The sequence below is a fragment of the Taudactylus pleione genome, unplaced genomic scaffold (genome assembly GCF_031769625.1).
Source record: "Taudactylus pleione unplaced genomic scaffold, aTauple2 ptg001280l, whole genome shotgun sequence".
In the NCBI taxonomy this organism is placed as follows: domain Eukaryota; kingdom Metazoa; phylum Chordata; class Amphibia; order Anura; family Myobatrachidae; genus Taudactylus; species Taudactylus pleione.
In genome coordinates, this window is record NW_028285680.1 from 168,392 (window position 1) to 193,178 (window position 24,787).

Sequence of the window (24,787 nt, forward strand, 5' to 3'; positions counted from 1 at the left end):
TGCTCTGGAAGCTGCTGGAGTGCCCCTTCCTGCCCCCATGTTGCTCTGGAAGCTGCTGGAGTACCCCTTCCTGCCCCCATGTTGCTCTGGAAGCTGCTGGGGTGCCCCTTCCTGCCCCCATGTTGCTGTGGAAGCTGCTGGAGTACCCCTTCCTGCCCCCATGTTGCTCTGGAAGCTGCTGGGGTGCCCCTTCCTGCCCCCATGTTGCTGTGGAAGCTGCTGGAGTACCCCTTCCTGCCCCCATGTTGCTGTGGAAGCTGCTGGGGTACCCCTTCCTGCCCCCATGTTGCTGTGGAAGCTGCTGGGGTGCCCCTTCCTGCCCCCATGTTGCTGTGGAAGCTGCTGGGGTACCCCTTCCTGCCCCCATGTTGCTGTGGAAGCTGCTGGGGTACCCCTTTCTGCCCCCATGTTGCTGTGGAAGCTGCTGGGGTACCCCTTCCTGCCTCCATGTTGCTCTGGGGTACTGAGGCTGTGGGGGGTTCTGGAAGCTCCTGTGGGGTCTTTCCCGCCTAATCTCTCGCTCAGGTCACAGCAGGACTCCCGGTATTAGTCTGGTCAGGTGCCAATAACAAAGATGGCGGCTTCGCTATCACCTCATGAGTGACAGCAGAACCTATGACCAATAGCGTTTGGTCTCCTGGTCACGCCCAAACTGTCGCCTTACAACCAATCCCAGAGGAGAGATGGACCCGGAAGTTGTTGTTTGCGGTGATGAGGAAGCCGGAAGTGACTGCGCGGTGACTGCTGAGGGCCCCGGGATGGAACCGTGACCGGAGCCCATGGAAGGGGCGGAGCCTGGGGAAACCGGAAACGGAGACCCGGGGGTGGTGTACACCATGGAGAACAAGCCCATAGTCACCTGTAAGACGCCCCTATGTCTCCTATACATCCCCATATACTCCCTATACCTCCTATACATCCCCATATACTCCCCTATACCTCCTATACATCCCCATATACTCCCTATACATCCCCATATACTCCCCTATACCTCCTATACATCCCCATATACTCCCCTATATCTCCTATACATCCCCATATACTCCCCTATACCTCCTATACATCCCCATATACTCCCTATACCTCCTATACATCCCCATATACTCCCCTATACCTCCTATACATCCCCATATACTCCCCTATACCTCCTATACATCCCCATATACTCCCTATACCTCCTATACATCCCCATATACTCCCTATACCTCCTATACATCCCCATATACTCCCCTATACCTCCTATACATCCCCATATACTCCCTATACCTCCTATACATCCCCATATACTCCCTATACCTCCTATACATCCCCATATACTCCCTATACCTCCTATACATCCCCATATACTCCCCTATATCTCCTATACATCCCCATATACTCCCTATACATCCCCATATACTCCCCTATACCTCCTATACATCCCCATATACTCCCCTATATCTCCTATACATCCCCATATACTCCCCTATACCTCCTATACATCCCCATATACTCCCTATACCTCCTATACATCCCCATATACTCCCCTATACCTCCTATACATCCCCATATACTCCCCTATACCTCCTATACATCCCCATATACTCCCTATACCTCCTATACATCCCCATATACTCCCTATACCTCCTATACATCCCCATATACTCCCCTATACCTCCTATACATCCCCATATACTCCCTATACCTCCTATACATCCCCATATACTCCCTATACCTCCTATACATCCCCATATACTCCCTATACCTCCTATACATCCCCATATACTCCCTATACATCCCCATATACTCCCCTATACCTCCTATACATCCCCATATACTCCCCTATATCTCCTATACATCCCCATATACTCCCCTATACCTCCTATACATCCCCATATACTCCCTATACCTCCTATACATCCCCATATACTCCCCTATACCTCCTATACATCCCCATATACTCCCCTATACCTCCTATACATCCCCATATACTCCCTATACCTCCTATACATCCCCATATACTCCCTATACCTCCTATACATCCCCATATACTCCCCTATACCTCCTATACATCCCCATATACTCCCTATACCTCCTATACATCCCCATATACTCCCTATACCTCCTATACATCCCCATATACTCCCTATACCTCCTATACATCCCCATATACTCCCCTATATCTCCTATACATCCCCATATACTCCCTATACATCCCCATATACTCCCCTATACCTCCTATACATCCCCATATACTCCCCTATATCTCCTATACATCCCCATATACTCCCCTATACCTCCTATACATCCCCATATACTCCCTATACCTCCTATACATCCCCATATACTCCCCTATACCTCCTATACATCCCCATATACTCCCCTATACCTCCTATACATCCCCATATACTCCCTATACCTCCTATACATCCCCATATACTCCCTATACCTCCTATACATCCCCATATACTCCCCTATACCTCCTATACATCCCCATATACTCCCTATACCTCCTATACATCCCCATATACTCCCTATACCTCCTATACATCCCCATATACTCCCTATACCTCCTATACATCCCCATATACTCCCCTATATCTCCTATACATCCCCATATACTCCCCTATACCTCCTATACATCCCCATATACTCCCTATACCTCCTATACATCCCCATATACTCCCCTATACCTCCTATACATCCCCATATACTCCCCTATACCTCCTATACATCCCCATATACTCCCTATACCTCCTATACATCCCCATATACTCCCTATACCTCCTATACATCCCCATATACTCCCTATACCTCCTATACATCCCCATATACTCCCTATACCTCCTATACATCCCCATATACTCCCCTATACCTCCTATACATCCCCATATACTCCCCTATACCTCCTATACATCCCCTTATACTCCCTATACATCCCCATATACTCCCCTATATCTCCTATATATCCCCATATACTCCCCTATATCTCCTATATATCCCCATATACACCCCTATATCTCCTATACATCCCCATATACTCCCTATACCTCCTATATATCCCCATATACTCCTATACATCCCCATATACTCCCCTATACCTCCTATACATCCCCATATACTCCCCTATATCTCCTATATATCCCCATATACACCCCTATATCTCCTATATATCCCCATATACTCCCTATACCTCCTATATATCCCCATATACTCCTATATATCCCCATATACTCCTATACATCCCCATATACTCCCCTATACCTCCTATACATCCCCATATACTCCCCTATATCTCCTATACATCCCCATATACTGCCCTATACCTCCTATACATCCCCATATACTCCCCTATATCTCCTATACATCCCCTTATACTTCCCTATATCTCCTATATATCCCCATATACTCCCCTATATCTCCTATATATCCCCATATACTCCCCTATATCTCCTATATATCCCCATATACTCCCTATATCCTATACATCCATATACTGCTGCCCTATATCTCCTATACATCCCCATATACTGCTGCCCTATATCTCCTATACATCCCCATATACTCCCTACATCTCCTATACATCCCCATATGTTCCCTATATCTCCTGTACATCCCAATATACTCCCCTATACATCCCCATTTACTACTGCCCATATACTGCCCTATATCTCCTATACATCCCCATATACTGCGCTATATCTCCTATACATCCCCTTATACTTCCCTATATCTCCTATACATCCCCATATAGTGCCCTATATCTCCTATACATCCCCATATACTCCCTATATCTCCTATACATCCCCTTATACTCCCTATATCTCCTATACATCCCCATATACTCCCTTTATCTCCTATACATCCCCTTATACTCCCTATATCTCCTATACATCCCCATATAGTGCATCCCTATATCTCCTATACATCCCCATATACTCCCTATATCTCCTATACATCCCCATATACTCCCTATACCTCCTATACATCCCCATATACTCCCTATACCTCCTATACATCCCCATATACTCCCTATACCTCCTATACATCCCCATATACTCCCCTATACCTCCTATACATCCCCATATACTCCCTATACCTCCTATACATCCCCATATACTCCCCTATACCTCCTATACATCCCCATATACTCCCCTATACCTCCTATACATCCCCTTATACTCCCTATACATCCCCATATACTCCCCTATATCTCCTATATATCCCCATATACTCCCCTATATCTCCTATATATCCCCATATACACCCCTATATCTCCTATACATCCCCATATACTCCCTATACCTCCTATATATCCCCATATACTCCTATACATCCCCATATACTCCCCTATACCTCCTATACATCCCCATATACTCCCCTATATCTCCTATATATCCCCATATACACCCCTATATCTCCTATATATCCCCATATACTCCCTATACCTCCTATATATCCCCATATACTCCTATATATCCCCATATACTCCTATACATCCCCATATACTCCCCTATACCTCCTATACATCCCCATATACTCCCCTATATCTCCTATACATCCCCATATACTGCCCTATACCTCCTATACATCCCCATATACTCCCCTATATCTCCTATACATCCCCTTATACTTCCCTATATCTCCTATATATCCCCATATACTCCCCTATATCTCCTATATATCCCCATATACTCCCCTATATCTCCTATATATCCCCATATACTCCCTATATCCTATACATCCATATACTGCTGCCCTATATCTCCTATACATCCCCATATACTGCTGCCCTATATCTCCTATACATCCCCATATACTCCCTACATCTCCTATACATCCCCATATGTTCCCTATATCTCCTGTACATCCCAATATACTCCCCTATACATCCCCATTTACTACTGCCCATATACTGCCCTATATCTCCTATACATCCCCATATACTGCGCTATATCTCCTATACATCCCCTTATACTTCCCTATATCTCCTATACATCCCCATATAGTGCCCTATATCTCCTATACATCCCCATATACTCCCTATATCTCCTATACATCCCCTTATACTCCCTATATCTCCTATACATCCCCATATACTCCCTTTATCTCCTATACATCCCCTTATACTCCCTATATCTCCTATACATCCCCATATAGTGCATCCCTATATCTCATATACATCCCCATATACTCCCTATATCTCCTATACATCCCCATATACTCCCTATATCTCCTATACATCCCCTTATACTCCCTGTATCTCCTTTACATCCCCATATAGTGCATCCCTATATCTCATATACATCCCCATATACTCCCTATATCTGCTATACATCCATATACTGCTGCCCTATATCTCCTATACATCCCCATATACTCTCCTATACATCCCCATATGCTCCCCTTTATCTCATATACATCCCCATGTACTCCCCTATATATCCCATATACCCCCCTATATATCCTATACATCCCCATATAGCTCACTATGTACTGCCCTATATGTCCCCATATTCTCCCTGATATCTGCTATACATCTCCTATACATCCCCATATACTCCCCTATATCTCCTATACATCCCTATATCCCCTTTACATCCCCATATACTCCCATATACATTCACATATACTCCCCTGTACATCCCTATATACTGCTGCACTATATCTCCTATACATCCCCATATACTCCCTATATCTCCTATACATCCCCATATGCTCCCCTATATCTCCCGTACATCCCCATATACTACCCTATATCTCCTATACATCCATATATCCCCATATACTGAATGTAAGCTCTCACGAGCAGGGCCATCTACCCTCTTGTGCTTCTCCTTACTGTAGTGTCATTTACTTCTTACTCACCACTAGGGCACCTAACACTTGGTTGCTTATGCTCTGTTGCTTATCTGGGTGATATGGTCGCTAATGTAGCAATATATATTATCCATGTCCTGTATTGTATTGTTCTGTAAGTCACTTGTCTACAATTTGTTTATGTACTTTGTAAGGCGCTGCGGAACACTTGTGGCGCCATATAAATAAATTATGATAATAATATATCTCCTATACATCCTCATATACTCCCCTATATCTCCTACACATCCCCATATACACTGTCATCCCACATAGCTCACTATGTACTGCCCTGTGTCCCCATATACTCCCCTATATATCCTATACATCCCCATATACTTCCCTATATCTCCCATACAGCCCCATAGGCTCTCTATATCTCCTATACATCCCCATATGCTCCTTTATATCTCCTGTACATCCCTATATACTCCCGTATACATCCCCATACACTCCCCTATACATCCCCATATACACTGTCATCCCACATAGCTCACTATGTACTGCCCTATGTCCCCATATACTCCCCTATATATCCTATACATCCCCATATACACTGTCATCCCACATAGCTCATCATGTACTCCCCTATATGTTCTATACATCCCCTATATACATCCCAATATACACTGTCATCCCACATAGCTCATTATGTACTGCCCTATATGTCCCCATATACTCCCCTATATATCCTATACATCCCCATATACACTGTCATCCCACATAGCTCACCATGTACTCCCCTATATGTCCTATACATCCCCATATACTCCCCTATATCTCCTACACATACCCATATACACTGTCATCCCACATAGCTCACTATGTACTGCCCTGTGTCCCCATATACTCCCCTATATGTCCTATACATCCCCATATACTCCCCTATATATCCTATACATCCCCATATACACTGTCATCCCACAAAGCTCAAATTGTACTGCCCTATATGTCCCCATATACTCCACTATATATCCCCATATACACTGTCATCCCACATAGCTCCCTATGTACTCCCCTATATATCATATGCATCCCCATATACAGCCGTGGCCAACAGTTTTGAGAATGACACAAGTATTGGTTTTCACAAAGTTTGTGGCTTCAGTGTTATTAGACCTTTTGTCAGATGTTACTATGGTATACTGAGGTAACATTACAGCATTACATAAGTGTCAGATGTTACTATGGTATACTGAGGTAACATTACAGCATTATATAAGTGTCAGATGTTACTATGGTATACTGAGGTAACATTACAGCATTACATAAGTGTCAGATGTTACTATGATATACTGAGGTAACATGACAGCATTACATAAGTGTCAGATGTTACTGTGGTATACTGAAGTAACATTACAGCATTACATAAGTGTCAGATGTTACTGTGATATACTGAGGTAACATGACAGCATGACATAAGTGTCAGATGTTACTATGATATACTGAGGTAACATGACAGCATTACATAAGTGTCAGATTTTACTATGGTATACTGAGGTAACCTGACAGCATTACATAAGTGTCAGATGTTACTATGGTATACTGAGGTAACATGACAGCATTACATAAGTGTCAGATGTTACTATGGTATACTGAGGTAACATGACAGCATTACATAAGTGTCAGATGTTACTGTGGTATACTGAGGTAACATGACAGCATTACATAAGTGTCAGATGTTACTGTGGTATACTGAGGTAACATTACAGCATTACATAAGTGTCAGATGTTACTGTGGTATACTGAGGTAACATTACAGCATTACATAAGTGTCAGATGTTACTGTGGTATACTGAGGTAACATGACAGCATTACATAAGTGTCAGATGTTACTATGGTATACTGAGGTAACATGACAGCATTACATAAGTGTCAGATGTTACTATGGTATACTGAGGTAACATTACAGCATTATATAAGTGTCAGATGTTACTATGGTATACTGAGGTAACATGACAGCATTACATAAGTGTCAGATGTTACTATGATATACTGAGGTAACATGACAGCATTACATAAGTGTCAGATGTTACTGTGATATACTGAGGTAACATGACAGCATGACATAAGTGTCAGATGTTACTATGATATACTGAGGTAACATGACAGCATTACATAAGTGTCAGATTTTACTATGGTATACTGAGGTAACCTGACAGCATTACATAAGTGTCAGATGTTACTATGGTATACTGAAGTAACATTACAGCATTACATAAGTGTCAGATGTTACTGTGGTATACTGAGGTAACATTACAGCATTACATAAGTGTCAGATGTTACTGTGGTATACTGAAGTAACATGACAGCATTACATAAGTGTCAGATGTTACTGTGGTATACTGAGGTAACATGACAGCATTACATAAGTGTCAGATGTTACTGTGGTATACTGAAGTAACATTACAGCATTACATAAGTGTCAGATGTTACTATGGTATACTGAGGTAACATGACAGCATTACATAAGTGTCAGATGTTACTGTGGTATACTGAGGTAACATGACAGCATTACATAAGTGTCAGATGTTACTGTGGTATACTGAAGTAACATTACAGCATTACATAAGTGTCAGATGTTACTATGGTATACTGAGGTAACATTACAGCATTACATAAGTGTCAGATGTTACTATGGTATACTGAGGTAACATTACAGCATTACATAAGTGTCAGATGTTACTGTGGTATACTGAGGTAACATTACAGCATTACATAAGTGTCAGATGTTACTATGGTATACTGAGGTAACATGACAGCATTACATAAGTGTCAGATGTTACTATGGTATACTGAGGTAACCTGACAGCATTACATAAGTGTCAGATGTTACTATGGTATACTGAGGTAACATTACAGCATTACATAAGTGTCAGATGTTACTGTGATATACTGAGGTAACATGACAGCATTACATAAGTGTCAGATGTTACTATGGTATACTGAGGTAACATTACAGCATTACATAAGTGCCAGATGTTACTATGGTATACTGAGGTAGCATTACATAAGTGTCAGAGGCTTTTATTGACAATTACATTAGGTTTATGCAAATTTTGAATATTTGCAGTGTTGACCCTTCTTTTACAAGACCTCTGCAATTCTTGGAGTTTGTCAGAATTTGGGTTTATGTTTGTACACCCGCCTCTGGAGGATAGACCACAATGGGATTAAGATCTGGGGAGTTTCCTGGCCATGGACCCAAAATTTTGATGTTTTGTTCCCCGAGCCACTTATGTGCGTACACACTAGACGATATGCTCCCTGAGCGATATCGTGTAGTGTGTCCCCGGCAGGCTATGCTCAATGTCGTTCATGACATTGAGCACAGCCGCTGAACGATATCATTAACCATATTGTTCAGCACCGGGCTCTCTCCCCCATTCCCCAACATGCAGCAACCTGACGAGAACGTCAGGTTGGCCTGCATGTCAGCCCGATGAACGATGATGACGAACGACCCGCGGGAACGCGCGTTATCATTCATCGTTTTGGGGTTAAAAATGGACGATAAAGTGGACGACTGAACGATAACGATATCGTTTTTGTTCAGTCGTCCACTTTATCACCCAGTGTGTACGCACCTTTAGTTATCACTTTTGCCTTATGGCAAGGTGCTCCATCATGCTGGAAAAGGCATTGTGTTCCTCACCACACTGTTCTTGGATGTTGGGAGAAGTTGCTCTTGGAGGATGCTTTGGTCCCATTCTTTATTCATGGCTGTGTTCTTAGGCAAAATTGTAAGTGAACACAGAAAAAAAAAGAGATTTGCCCCCCAGCACACTGCAGCAAAAACAATACTTAAATCCTACATGATAATAGCGATTCAGAGGTATTAGTTACATACATTTGCAAATATATGAATAAGCGCCAGGCCAATCGTCAAGGCCCCTCTATACTGGCGTCCCTAGCATTAAGGGGTTCACGTCCGAGAAGCAAGGCACCCCAAAAAAAATCCAACCAAGGGCCATCCCCAGGGCATCACACGAAAGAGGGAAAAAGGTGATAGTGAAGTATATAGAAAAGATGTGTAAGTATAAATCAATAAGTGTTAATGAAATGAGAAAGAATTAAAATTACAAATAATATACAAACAAATAGAAAAGTGATAAAAGTATTCTATGTGAATTAAGTGGTGATGCCATGAGAAAGGCCCAGTCAGAACCCCCTCGGGGGCCCCACTCCCAAACGCTCACCCCAAAATAATTATTGCTACATAATAGTAGCACCCACTCTGGGTCATATAATTACAATTGATGTACTGCATGATAACAGTACATATAAAAGCTTTCTCATGGCATCACCACTTAATTCACATAGAATACTTTTATCACTTCTCTATTTGTATATTATTTATGTCATTTTAATTCTTTCTCATTTCATTAACACTTATTGATTTATACTTACACATCTTTTCTTTATACTTCACTATCACCTTTTTCCCTTTTTCGTGTGATGCACTGGGGATGGCCCTTGGTTGGATTTTTTTTGGGGTGCCTTGCTTCTCGGACGTGAACCCCTTAATGCTAGGGACGCCAGTATAGAGGAGCCTTGACGATTGGCCTGGCGCTTATTCATATATTTGCAAATGTATGCAACTAATACCTCTGAATCGCTATTATCATGTAGGATTTAAGTATTGTTTTTGCTGCAGTGTGCTGGGGGGCAAATCTCTTTTTTTTTTTTTTCTGTGCTCAGAGTAAACCTCGCCCTTTACAAGCGCCGGTGTTATGCAATTAAGCTGATCTGAGCAACTACCATTTCTTTTGCAAAATTGTAAGTGATCCCACTCCCTTGGCTGAGAAGCAACCCTACACATGAATGGTCTCAGGATGCGTTACTGTTGGCATGACACAGGACTGATGGTAGCGCTCACCTTTCCTTCTCCGGACAAGCGTTTTTCCAGATGCCCCAAACAATCTGAAAGGGGATTCATCAGAGAAAATAACTTTACCCCAGTCCTCAGCAGTCCAATCCCTGTACCTTTTGCAGACTATCAGTCTGTCCCTGAGGTTTTTCCTGAAAAGAGGTGGCTTCTTTGCTGCCTTCCTTGGCCATCCTCCAAATGTCTTCGCCTCACTGTGCGTGAAGATGCACTCACACCTGCCTGCTGCCATTCCTGAGCAAGCTCTGCACTGGTGGTGCCCCAATCCTGCAGCTGAATCAACTTTAGGAGATGGCCCTGGCGCTTGCTGGACGTTCTTGGGTGCCCTAAAGCCTTCTTCACAACTACTGAACCTCTCTCCTTGATGTTCTTGATGACCCGATAAATGGTAGATTTAGGTGCAATCTTACTAGCAGCCTGTGAAGCCCTTTTTGTGCAGAGCAATGATGACTGCACGTGTTTCCTTGCAGGTAACCATGGCTAACAGAGGAAGAACAGTGATTTCAAGCACCACCCTCCTTTTAAAGCTTCCAGTCTGTTATTCTAACTCAATCAGCATGACAGAGTGATCTCCAGCCTTGTCCTCGTCAACACTCTCACCTGTGTTAATGAGAGAATCACTGACATGATGTCAGCTGGTCCTTTTGTGGCTTGGCTGAAATGCAATGGAAATGTTGTTTTTGGGATTAAGTTAATTGTCATGGCAAAGAGGGACTTTGGAATTAATTGCAATTCATCTGATCAGCCTCCATGACGTTCTGGAGTATATGCAAATTGCCATCATAAACACTGAAGCAGCAGTGACAACCAATACTTGTGTCATTCTCAATACGTTCGGCCATGGCTGTACACTGTTGTTCCACATAAGCTATGTACTGCCCTATATGTCCCCATATACTCCCCTATATATCCTATACATCCCCATATCCTATACCTCCTCATGCAATCTGCTTATCCACCCCAACTATGCCATACCGAACGACGCAGCAAATTGACCCCTCTAATGGACCTTGGTTGTGGCCCTAAATCTTGAGGCTTGGTGAAATTTGGATCAACTCATTGTCCTTTCCTCTTAAGTTTAAACTAACCTTTACATAAATGTTATAATACTGTCACCCTTGTATCCAGCCCATCTGTGTCACCCCTGTCTGTCTGCCACCGCCCCTTAGAATGTAAGCTCTCACGAGCAGGGCCCTCTCCCCTCATGTGCTTCTCCTTCACTTGATTATACTTTAATATACAACCGTACCACACCCTTGGTTGCTGACACCATGCTGCTTATCTAAGTGTTATGCAGCAATGTATTAATCATGTATCTGTCCTGTATTGTTTGTACTGTTAACTGTTTTCTTGTGTGCTCATTTGTTTATGTACATTGTAAGGCGCTGCGGAACCCTTGTGGCGCCATATAAATAAAGGATAATAATAATATACAGTGTGATACCACATAGCTCACTATGTACTGCCCTATATGTCCCCATATACTCCCCTATATATCCTATACATCCCCATATACAGTGTGATACCACATAGCTCACTATGTACTGCCCTATATGTCCCCATATACTCCCCTCTATATCCTATACATCCCCATATACAGTGTGATACCACATAGCTCACTATGTACTGCCCTATATGTCCCCATATACTCCCCTCTATATCCTATACATCCCCATATACAGTGTGATACCACATAGCTCACTATGTACTGCCCTATATGTCTCCATATACTCCCCTATATATCCTATACATCCCCATATACAGTGTGATACCACATAGCTCACTATGTACCGCCCTATATGTCCCCATATACTCCCCTTTATATCTTATACATCCCCATATACAGTGTGATACCACATAGCTCACTATGTACTGCCCTATATGTCCCCATATACTCCCCTCTATATCCTATACATCCCCATATACAGTGTGATACCACATAGCTCACTATGTACTGCCCTATATGTCCCCATATACTCCCCTATATATCCTATACATCCCCATATACAGTGTGATACCACATAGCTCACTATGTACTGCCCTATATGTCCCCATATACTCCCCTATATATCCTATACATTCCCATATACAGTGTGATACCACATAGCTCACTATGTACTGCCCTATATATCTTGTACATCCCCATATACAGTGTGATACCACATAGCTCACTATGTACTGCCCTATATGTCTCCATATACTCCCCTCTATATCCTATACATCCCCATATACAGTGTGATACCACATAGCTCACTATGTACTGCCCTATATGTCTCCATATACTCCCCTATATATCCTATACATCCCCATATACAGTGTGATACCACATAGCTCACTATGTACCGCCCTATATGTCCCCATATACTCCCCTTTATATCTTATACATCCCCATATACATTGTGATACCACATAGCTCACTATGTACCGCCCTATATGTCCCCATATACTCCCCTCTATATCCTATACATCCCCATATACAGTGTGATACCACATAGCTCACTATGTACCGCCCTATATGTCCCCATATACTCCCCTCTATATCCTATACATCCCCATATACAGTGTGATACCACATAGCTCACTATGTACTGCCCTATATGTCCCCATATACTCCCCTCTATATCCTATACATCCCCATATACAGTGTGATACCACATAGCTCACTATGTACTGCCCTATATGTCCCCATATACTCCCCTCTATATCCTATACATCCCCATATACAGTGTGATACCACATAGCTCACTATGTACTGCCCTATATATCTTGTACATCCCCATATACAGTGTGATACCACATAGCTCACTATGTACTGCCCTATATGTCCCCATATACTCCCCTCTATATCCTATACATCCCCATATACAGTGTGATACCACATAGCTCACTATGTACTGCCCTATATGTCTCCATATACTCCCCTGTATATCCTATACATCCCCATATACACTGTCATCCCACATAGCTCACTATGTACCGCCCTATATGTCCCCATATACTCCCCTTTATATCTTATACATCCCCATATACAGTGTGATACCACATACTTCACAATGTACTGTATTATATGTCCCCATATACTCCCCTATATATCCTATACATCCCCATATACAGTGTGATACCACATAGCTCACTATGTACTGCCCTATATGTCCCCATATACTCCCCTGTATATCCTATACATCCCCATATACACTGTCATCCCACATAGCTCACTATGTACTGCCCTATATGTCCCCATATACTCCCCTATATATCCTATACATCCCCATATACAGTGTGATACCACATAGCTCACTATGTACTGCCCTATATGTCCCCATATACTCCCCTATATATCCTATGCATCCCCATATACAGTGTGATACCACATAGCTCACTGTGTACTGCCCTATATGTCCCCATATACTCCCCTATATATCCTATGCATCCCCATATACAGTGTGATACCACATAGCTCACTGTGTACTGCCCTATATGTCCCCATATACTCCCCTCTATATCCTATACATCCCCATATACAGTGTGATACCACATAGCTCACTGTGTACTGCCCTATATGTCCCCATATACTCCCCTCTATATCCTATACATCCCCATATACAGTGTGATACCACATAGCTCACTGTGTACTGCCCTATATGTCCCCATATACTCCCCTCTATATCCTATACATCCCCATATACAGTGTGATACCACATAGCTCACTGTGTACTGCCCTATATGTCCCCATATACTCCCCTCTATATCCTATACATCCCCATATACAGTGTGATACCACATAGCTCACTGTGTACTGCCCTATATGTCTCCATATACTCCCCTCTATATCCTATACATCCCCATATACAGTGTGATACCACATAGCTCACTGTGTACTGCCCTATATGTCTCCATATACTCCCCTATATATCCTATACATCCCCATATACAGTGTGATACCACATAGCTCACTGTGTACTGCCCTATATGTCCCCATATACTCCCCTATATATCCTATGCATCCCCATATACAGTGTGATACCACATAGCTCACTGTGTACTGCCCTATATGTCTCCATATACTCCCCTATATATCCTATACATCCCCATATACAGTGTGATACCACATAGCTCACTATGTACCGCCCTATATGTCCCCATATACTCCCCTCTATATCCTATACATCCCCATATACAGTGTGATACCACATAGCTCACTGTGTACCGCCCTATATGTCCCCATATACTCCCCTCTATATCCTATGCATCCCCATATACAGTGTGATACCACATAGCTCACTGTGTACCGCCCTATATGTCCCCATATACTCCCCTCTATATCCTATGCATCCCCATATACAGTGTGATACCACATAGCTCACTGTGTACCGCCCTATATGTCCCCATATACTCCCCTATATATCCTATGCATCCCCATATACAGTGTGATACCACATAGCTCACTGTGTACTGCCCTATATGTCCCCATATACTCCCCTCTATATCCTATACATCCCCATATACAGTGTGATACCACATAGCTCACTGTGTACTGCCCTATATGTCCCCATATACTCCCCTCTATATCCTATACATCCCCATATACAGTGTGATACCACATAGCTCACTGTGTACTGCCCTATATGTCCCCATATACTCCCCTCTATATCCTATACATCCCCATATACAGTGTGATACCACATAGCTCACTGTGTACTGCCCTATATGTCTCCATATACTCCCCTATATATCCTATACATCCCCATATACAGTGTGATACCACATAGCTCACTGTGTACTGCCCTATATGTCTCCATATACTCCCCTATATATCCTATACATCCCCATATACAGTGTGATACCACATAGCTCACTATGTACTGCCCTATATGTCCCCATATACTCCCCTATATATCCTATGCATCCCCATATACAGTGTGATACCACATAGCTCACTGTGTACTGCCCTATATGTCTCCATATACTCCCCTATATATCCTATACATCCCCATATACAGTGTGATACCACATAGCTCACTATGTACCGCCCTATATGTCCCCATATACTCCCCTCTATATCCTATACATCCCCATATACAGTGTGATACCACATAGCTCACTATGTACCGCCCTATATGTCCCCATATACTCCCCTATATATCCTATACATCCCCATATACAGTGTGATACCACATAGCTCACTATGTACTGCCCTATATACAGTGCATCCGGAAAGTATCACAGCGCATCACTTTTTCCACATTTTGTTACGTTACAGCCTTATTCCAAAATGGAATAAATTCATATTTGTCCTCAAAATTCTACACACACAATACCCCGTAATGACAACGTGTAAAAGGTTTTTTTTTTTTTTTACGACTTTTGCAAATTTTATAAAAAAACAACTAAGAAATCACATGTACATAAGTAGTGACGGCCTTTGCTCTATGTATGCTAAGAGTGTGCAAAGCTGTCATCCAAGCAAAAGGGGCTTCTCTGAGGAATCTAAAATATAAAAACATATTTTGATTTGTTTAACACTTTTTTTGTTTACAACATAATTCCATATGTGATCTCTCATAGTTTTCATCTCTTCAGTATTACAGGGGTATTCAATATGGGTGCGAAAACATTGTTTTTGCGTTAATATCGGAGGTATGATGTCATTATCGCAGGTTTTAGTTTTACACCGTATTCAATTTCAAAGACTTATCGCAGTTTTGAAAAGTTTTTGATAAAAAACGGGGATAACTTTTCACCATTGAATAGGTGTCGAAAAAAAGTGCAGAATTGGGGTTTAGGGGTGCAGGCTTAAGAAAAATAGTCTGCACCCCTGGGAATGACATTTAAAAAAGAACTGTGTCAAAAAAAGTTTTAAAAAAAAAATAGGGACACCCCAAAAAATTATATTAAAAATTGGGGTGAAAAAAAAAAATGGGAAAAAATTGTTTAACAATAGGGAAATAGGTTCAGGGCTATTCTGCAAGTATGCGGCAGGTGTATTCTAGAATAGAATTATAGCGGCAGGTGTATTCTAGAATAGAATTATAGCGGCAGGTGTATTCTAGAATAGATTATTAGCGGCAGGTGTATTCTAGAATAGATTATTAGCGGCAGGTGTATTCTAGAATAGATTATAGCGGCAGGTGTATTATAGAATAGATTATTAGCGGCTGGTGTATTCTAGAATAGATTATTAGCGGCAGGTGTATTCTAGAATAGATTATTAGCGGCAGGTGTATTATAGAATAGATTATTAGCGGCAGGTGTATTATAGAATAGGCTATTAGCGGCAGGTGTTTTCTAGAATAGATGATTAGCGGCAGGTGTATTCTAGAATAGATTATTAGCGGCAGGTGTATTCTAGAATAGATTATTAGCGGCAGGTGTATTCTAGAATAGATTATTAGCGGCAGGTGTATTCTAGAATAGATTATTAGCGGCAGGTGTATTCTAGAATAGATTATTAGCGGCAGGTGTATTCTAGAATAGATTATTAGCGGCAGGTGTATTCTAGAATAGATTATTAGTGGCAGGTGTATTATAGAATAGATTATTAGCGGCAGGTGTATTCTAGAATAGATTATTAGCGGCAGGTGTATTCTAGAATAGATTATTAGCGGCAGGTGTATTCTAGAATAGATTATTAGCGGCAGGTGTATTCTAGAATAGATTATTAGCGGCAGGTGTATTCTAGAATAGATTATTAGCGGCAGGTGTATTCTAGAATAGATTATTAGCGGCAGGTGTATTCTAGAATAGATTATTAGCGGCAGGTGTATTCTAGAATAGGCTATTAGCGGCAGGTGTTTTCTAGAATAGATGATTAGCGGCAGGTGTATTCTAGAATAGATTATTAGCGGCACGTGTATTCTAGAATAGATTATTAGCGGCACGTGTATTCTAGAATAGATTATTAGCGGCAGGTGTATTCTAGAATAGATTATTAGCGGCAGGTGTATTCTAGAATAGATTATTAGCGGCAGGTGTATTCTAGAATAGATTATTAGCGGCAGGTGTATTCTAGAATAGATGATTAGCGGCAGGTGTATTCTAGAATAGATTATTAGTGGCAGGTGTATTATAGAATAGATTATTAGCGGCAGGTGTATTCTAGAATAGATTATTAGCGGCAGGTGTATTCTAGAATAGATTATTAGCGGCAGGTGTATTCTAGAATAGATTATTAGCGGCAGGTGTATTCTAGAATAGATTATTAGCGGCAGGTGTATTCTAGAATAGATTTATAGCGGCAGGTGTATTCTAGAATAGATTATTAGCGGCAGGTGTATTCTAGAATAGATTATTAGTGGCAGGTGTATTCTAGAATAGATTATTAGCGGCATGTGTATTCTAGAATAGATTATTAGCGGCAGGTGTATTCTAGAATAGATTATTAGCGGCATGTGTATTCTAGAATAGATTATTAGCGGCAGGTGTATTCTAGAATAGAAGATTAGCGGCAGGTGTATTCTAGAATAGATTTATAGCGGCAGGTGTATTCTAGAATAGATTATTAGCGGCAGGTGTATTCTAGAATAGATTATTAGCGGCAGGTATTTTCTAGAATAGATTATTAGCGGCAGGTGTATTCTAGAATAGATTATTAGCGGCAGGTGTATTCTAGAATAGAAGATTAGCGGCAGGTGTATTCTAGAATAGATTTATAGCGGCAGGTGTATTCTAGAATAGATTATTAGCGGCAGGTGTATTCTAGAATAGATTATTAGCGGCAGGTATTTTCTAGAATAGATTAATAGCGGCAGGTGTATTCTAGAATACATTATTAGCGGCAGGTGCACAAATGCAGAATTTTTAAAAATTTACTTTAGGGACTTAAAAATATGCTAGTACCCATTTTCATGTACCCCAAATTTGATGGGACCACTTAAAAAAACGAAAAAAAATTACCTAAGTGCTCTTCTGCATCACTTCTTCAATGTTGGGAAAAAAACACCTGCTGCGGCTATTTAAATCCTCGACTTTCATTTAAAGGCTAAAACGGGGGTACCCATGTTTTTACAACTTTAGGGGGGTCTTACAATTATTTTAAGGAAAAATTTGTAACTTTACACAAATCCAACTTCGGAGGTTCTCGTTAATTTTATATTGAATACAGGGATAAGCGGGAGCACGCCCGATACTTTAACGCAGGTAAAAACTCCGATATGAAACGTTAACTTCGGCAGTGAAGTTAACGTTTCATATTGAATACCCCTCATAATCTACTATGTTGAAAATAATTAAAATAAACAAAAACCACTGAATGAGAAGGTGTGTCCAAACTTTTGACTGGCACTGTATGTGTATGTGTGTGCATGTGTGTATATATATATACATATATATACATATACATACAGTTTGAGTCTCCCATATCCAAAATGCTTGGGACCAGGGGTATTTTGGATAACGGAATATTCCGTATTTTGTAATATTTGCATAAAATAATGAAATATCTTGGGAATGGGACCCACATCTAAACACAGAATGCATTTATGTGTTATATACATCTTATACACATAGCCTGAAGGTTATGTTATACACTATTTTTAATAATTTTGTGCATCAAAAAAAGTGTGCGTAAATACATGAAATTCATTTATGTTTCATATACACCTTATAAACACAGCCTGAAGGTTATGTTATACACTATTTTTAATAATTTGTGCCTTAGACAAAGTTTGTGTACATTAAACCATCAGAAAACAAAGGTTTCACTTTCTCAGTCATGCTAAAAATATTCCGTATTTCGGAATATTTGGATATGGGAGACTGAACCTGTGTGTATATATATATATATATATATATATATATATATAATGTGGATATTACTGACATTATCCTGTGTTGGTGTTGGTGTGTGTGTATGTGTATATATATATAATATGGATAATAGTGACATTATCCTGTGTAGCTGGGAATAAAGCTCAGTGTCTGTGTTTCAGGTGCCGGGGACCAGAGTCTGTTCACTGCCGTCTATTCCACCCTCACCCAGCAGCTGCCCAAGGAGCCGATGGAATGGAGGAGGTGAGGGAAGGCTTGGTCGCTATATATATATACACACACACACTATAATCATACAAACTCCGCACTCACCATTATATTCCAAACTGTACTAATTCCAGGGAATGTTAGTTACAGAGTATTGGAATAATGTGTGCAGCTGACCCCACGTCACAGTCCCCCCCCCCCCCCCCCCCTGTCTGGTCAGTCCCCTCCCCCGTCTGGTCAGTCCCCGCATCTAGTCAGTCCCCGTCCCCCCCCCTTTCTGGTCTGTCCCTACACTGACTCTGAGATATATGAGCATGTGGCTCTGGATATCACACAGATGATAAATACACTTTGTGCTTCTCCAGTTGGTTTAGGTGCTGGCTCACTGGCTTAGAGACAGAACCACATCCAAGCGTACTAACGTATGACACCTGGGGCGTAAGCTGACATAATGTGACTTATATAAGAACATGGGGTGTGCTAGAGCAAGTCTGACCACACAAATGTTACAAAAACAATTGGCTTTGACCTACGGCACTCACATCTGTATGTGACCACATCATATACATAAATATCATACAGACTCCGCACTCACCATTATATTCCACACTATATATATATACTGTGCTGTTTCTGCCATTCCCTGTGTCTCCTTATTGCTGCAATTCACTGATCTCTCTATTCATTTACTCTTCCTATAGAGCTTATGGCCGCGCACCTAAAATGGTCCATCTGGAGTCCAACTTTGTCCAGTACAAGGAGGAGCTTTTACCAAAAGAGGGGAACAAGGCTCTGCTGACGTTCCCCTTCCTGCACATATACTGGACGGAGTGCTGTGTGAGTGACCCCCAAGATTGGCCTCCTGCCCCCCCCCTTATCCCAAACACTATACAGTACAAATCCAGGTCCTGTATTACATGCAGACTCGTATACTGTATATCCAGGTAACAGTCCCAGTCTACAGTGTATATCCAGGTAACAGTCCTGTATTACATGCAGACTCGTGTACTGTATATCCAGGTAACTGTCCCAGTCTACAGTGTATATCCAGGTAACAGTCCTGTATTACATGCAGACTCGTGTACTGTATATCCAGGTAACTGTCCCAGTCTATAGTGTATACCCAGGTAACAGTCCTGTATTACATGCAGACTCGTGTACTGTATATCCAGGTAACAGTCCCAGTCTATAGTGTATATCCAGGTAACAGTCCTGTATTACAGGCAGACACATATACTGTATATCCAGGTAACAGTCCCAGTCTATAGTGTATATCCAGGTAACAGTCCTGTATTACATGCAGACTCGTGTACTGTATATCCAGGTAACAGTCCCAGTCTATAGTGTATATCCAGGTAACAGTCCTGTATTACATGCAGACTCGTGTACTGTATATCCAGGTAACAGTCCCAGTCTACAGTGTATATCCAGGTAACAGTCCTGTATTACAGGCAGACACATATACTGTATATCCAGGTAACAGTCCCAGTCTATAGTGTATATCCAGGTAACAGTCCTGTATTACAGACAGACTCGTGTACTCTATATCCAGGTAACAGCCCTGTATTACATGCAGACACATATACTGTATATCCAGGTAACAGTCCTGTATTACAGGCAGACTCGTGTACTGTATATCCAGGTAACAGTCCTGTATTACATGCAGACACATATACTGTATATCCAGGTAACAGTCCCAGTCTATAGTGTATATCCAGGTAACAGTCCTGTATTACAGGCAGACTCGTGTACTCTATATCCAGGTAACAGCCCTGTATTACATGCAGACACATATACTGTATATCCAGGTAACAGTCCCAGTCTATAGTGTATATCCAGGTAACAGTCCTGTATTACATGCAGACTCGTGTACTGTATATCCAGGTAACAGTCCCAGTCTATAGTGTATATCCAGGTAACAGTCCTGTATTACAGGCAGACTCGTGTACTGTATATCCAGGTAACAGTCCTGTATTACATGCAGACTCATATACTGTATATCCAGGTAACAGTCCTGTATTACAGGCAGACACATATACTGTATATCCAGGTAACAGTCCCAGTCTATAGTGTATATCCAGGTAACAGTCCTGTATTACAGGCAGACTTGTGTACTGTATATCCAGATAACAGTCCTGTATTACATGCAGACACATATACTGTATATCCAGGTAACAGTCCCAGTCTATAGTGTATATCCAGGTAACAGTCCTGTATTACATGCAGACTCATATACTGTATGTATATCCAGGTAACAGTCCTGTATTACAGGCAGACTCGTGTACTGTATATCCAGGTAACAGTCCCAGTCTATAGTGTATATCCAGGTAACAGTCCTGTATTACATGCAGACTCGTGTACTGTATATCCAGGTAACAGTCCTGTATTACATGCAGACTCGTGTACTGTATATCCAGGTAACAGTCCTGTATTACATGCAGACTCGTGTACTCTATATCCAGGTAACAGTCCTGTATTACATGCAGACTCGTGTACTCTATATCCAGGTAACAGTCCTGTATTACATGCAGACTCGTGTACTCTATATCCAGGTAACAGTCCTGTATTACATGCAGACTCGTGTACTCTATATCCAGGTAACAGTCCTGTATTACAGACATTATTCTAGTATATATCCAGGTAATAGTCCTGTATTACAGACATATTACAGTGTATATCCAGACAAGTCCTGTATTACAGGCAGACACATATACTGTATATCCAGGTAACAGTCCCAGTCTATAGTGTATATCCAGGTAACAGTCCTGTATTACAGGCAGACTCGTGTACTCTATATCCAGGTAACAGCCCTGTATTACTTGCAGACACATATACTGTATATCCAGGTAACAGTCCTGTATTACAGGCAGACTCGTGTACTGTATATCCAGGTAACAGTCCTGTATTACATGCAGACACATATACTGTATATCCAGGTAACAGTCCCAGTCTATAGTGTATATCCAGGTAACAGTCCTGTATTACAGGCAGACACATATACTGTATATCCAGGTAACAGTCCCAGTCTATAGTGTATATCCAGGTAACAGTCCTGTATTACAGGCAGACTCGTGTACTCTATATCCAGGTAACAGCCCTGTATTACATGCAGACACATATACTGTATATCCAGGTAACAGTCCCAGTCTATAGTGTATATCCAGGTAACAGTCCTGTATTACATGCAGACTCGTGTACTGTATATCCAGGTAACAGTCCCAGTCTACAGTGTATATCCAGGTAACAGTCCTGTATTACATGCAGACTCGTATACTGTATATCCAGGTAACAGTCCCAGTCTATAGTGTATATCCAGGTAACAGTCCTGTATTACAGGCAGACTCGTGTACTGTATATCCAGGTAACAGTCCTGTATTACATGCAGACTCATATACTGTATATCCAGGTAACAGTCCTGTATTACAGGCAGACACATATACTGTATATCCAGGTAACAGTCCCAGTCTATAGTGTATATCCAGGTAACAGTCCTGTATTACAGGCAGACTTGTGTACTGTATATCCAGATAACAGTCCTGTATTACATGCAGACACATATACTGTATATCCAGGTAACAGTCCCAGTCTATAGTGTATATCCAGGTAACAGTCCTGTATTACAGGCAGACACATATACTGTATATCCAGGTAACAGTCCTGTATTACATGCAGACTCGTGTACTCTATATCCAGGTAACAGTCCCAGTCTATAGTGTATATCCAGGTAACAGTCCTGTATTACATGCAGACTCATATACTGTATGTATATCCAGGTAACAGTCCTGTATTACAGGCAGACTCGTGTACTGTATATCCAGGTAACAGTCCCAGTCTATAGTGTATATCCAGGTAACAGTCCTGTATTACATGCAGACTCGTGTACTGTATATCCAGGTAACAGTCCTGTATTACATGCAGACTCGTGTACTGTATATCCAGGTAACAGTCCTGTATTACATGCAGACTCGTGTACTGTATATCCAGGTAACAGTCCTGTATTACATGCAGACTCGTGTACTCTATATCCAGGTAACAGTCCTGTATTACATGCAGACTCGTGTACTCTATATCCAGGTAACAGTCCTGTATTACAGACATTATTCTAGTATATATCCAGGTAATAGTCCTGTATTACAGACATATTATAGTGTATATCCAGATAAGTCCTGTATTACAGGCAGACTCATATACTGTATATCCAGGTAACAGTCCTGTATTACAGGCAGACTCATGTACTCTATATCCAGGTAACAGTCCTGTATTACAGGCAGACTCATGTACTGTATATCCAGGTAACAGTCCCAGTCTATAGTGTATATCCTGGTAACAGTCCTGTATTACATGCAGACTCATATACTGTATATCCAGGTAACAGTCCCAGTCTATAGTGTATATCCAGGTAACAGTCCTGTATTACAGGCAGACTCATGTACTCTATATCCAGGTAACAGTCCCAGTCTATAGTGTATATCCAGGTAACAGTCCTGTATTACAGGCAGACTCATATACTGTATATCCAGGTAACAGTCCTGTATTACATGCAGACTCATATACTGTATATCCAGGTAACAGTCCTGTATTACAGGCAGACTCATATACTGTATATCCAGGTAACAGTCCTGTATTACATGCAGACTCATATACTGTATATCCAGGTAACAGTCCTGTATTACAGACATATTATAATATATATCCAGGTAACAGTCCTGTATTACAGACATATTATAGTGTATATCCAGGTAACAGTCCTGTATTACATGCAGACTCATATACTGTTTATTCAGGTAACAGTCCTGTATTACAGGCAGACTCATATACTGTTTATTCAGGTAACAGTCCTGTATTACATGCAGACTCATATACTGTATATCCAGGTAACAGTCCTGTATTACATGCAGACTCATATACTGTATATCCAGGTAACAGTCCTGTATTACATACAGACTCGTGTACTGTATATCCAGGTAACAGTCCCAGTCTATAGTGTATATCCAGGTAACAGTCCTGTATTACATGCAGACTCATATACTGTATATCCAGGTAACAGTCCTGTATTACAGGCAGACTCATATACTGTATATCCAGGTA

The 24,787-nt window shown here is 41.4% G+C and overlaps 1 protein-coding gene across 1 annotated transcript in view; it reads left to right on the forward strand.

Moving 5' to 3' along the window:
* Positions 1–695: 695 nt before the first annotated feature.
* Positions 696–24,787, forward strand: part of TRAPPC10 (trafficking protein particle complex subunit 10) — a 163,551-nt gene continuing 139,459 nt past the window's right edge. Inside the window, exons 1-3 of the mRNA XM_088462881.1 lie at positions 696–861; positions 19,654–19,735; positions 20,401–20,536. Of these exons, the coding sequence (XP_088319007.1) occupies positions 780–861; positions 19,654–19,735; positions 20,401–20,536 (300 nt within the window). The 5' untranslated portion in view covers positions 696–779. The remainder of the gene's footprint in view (positions 862–19,653; positions 19,736–20,400; positions 20,537–24,787) is intronic.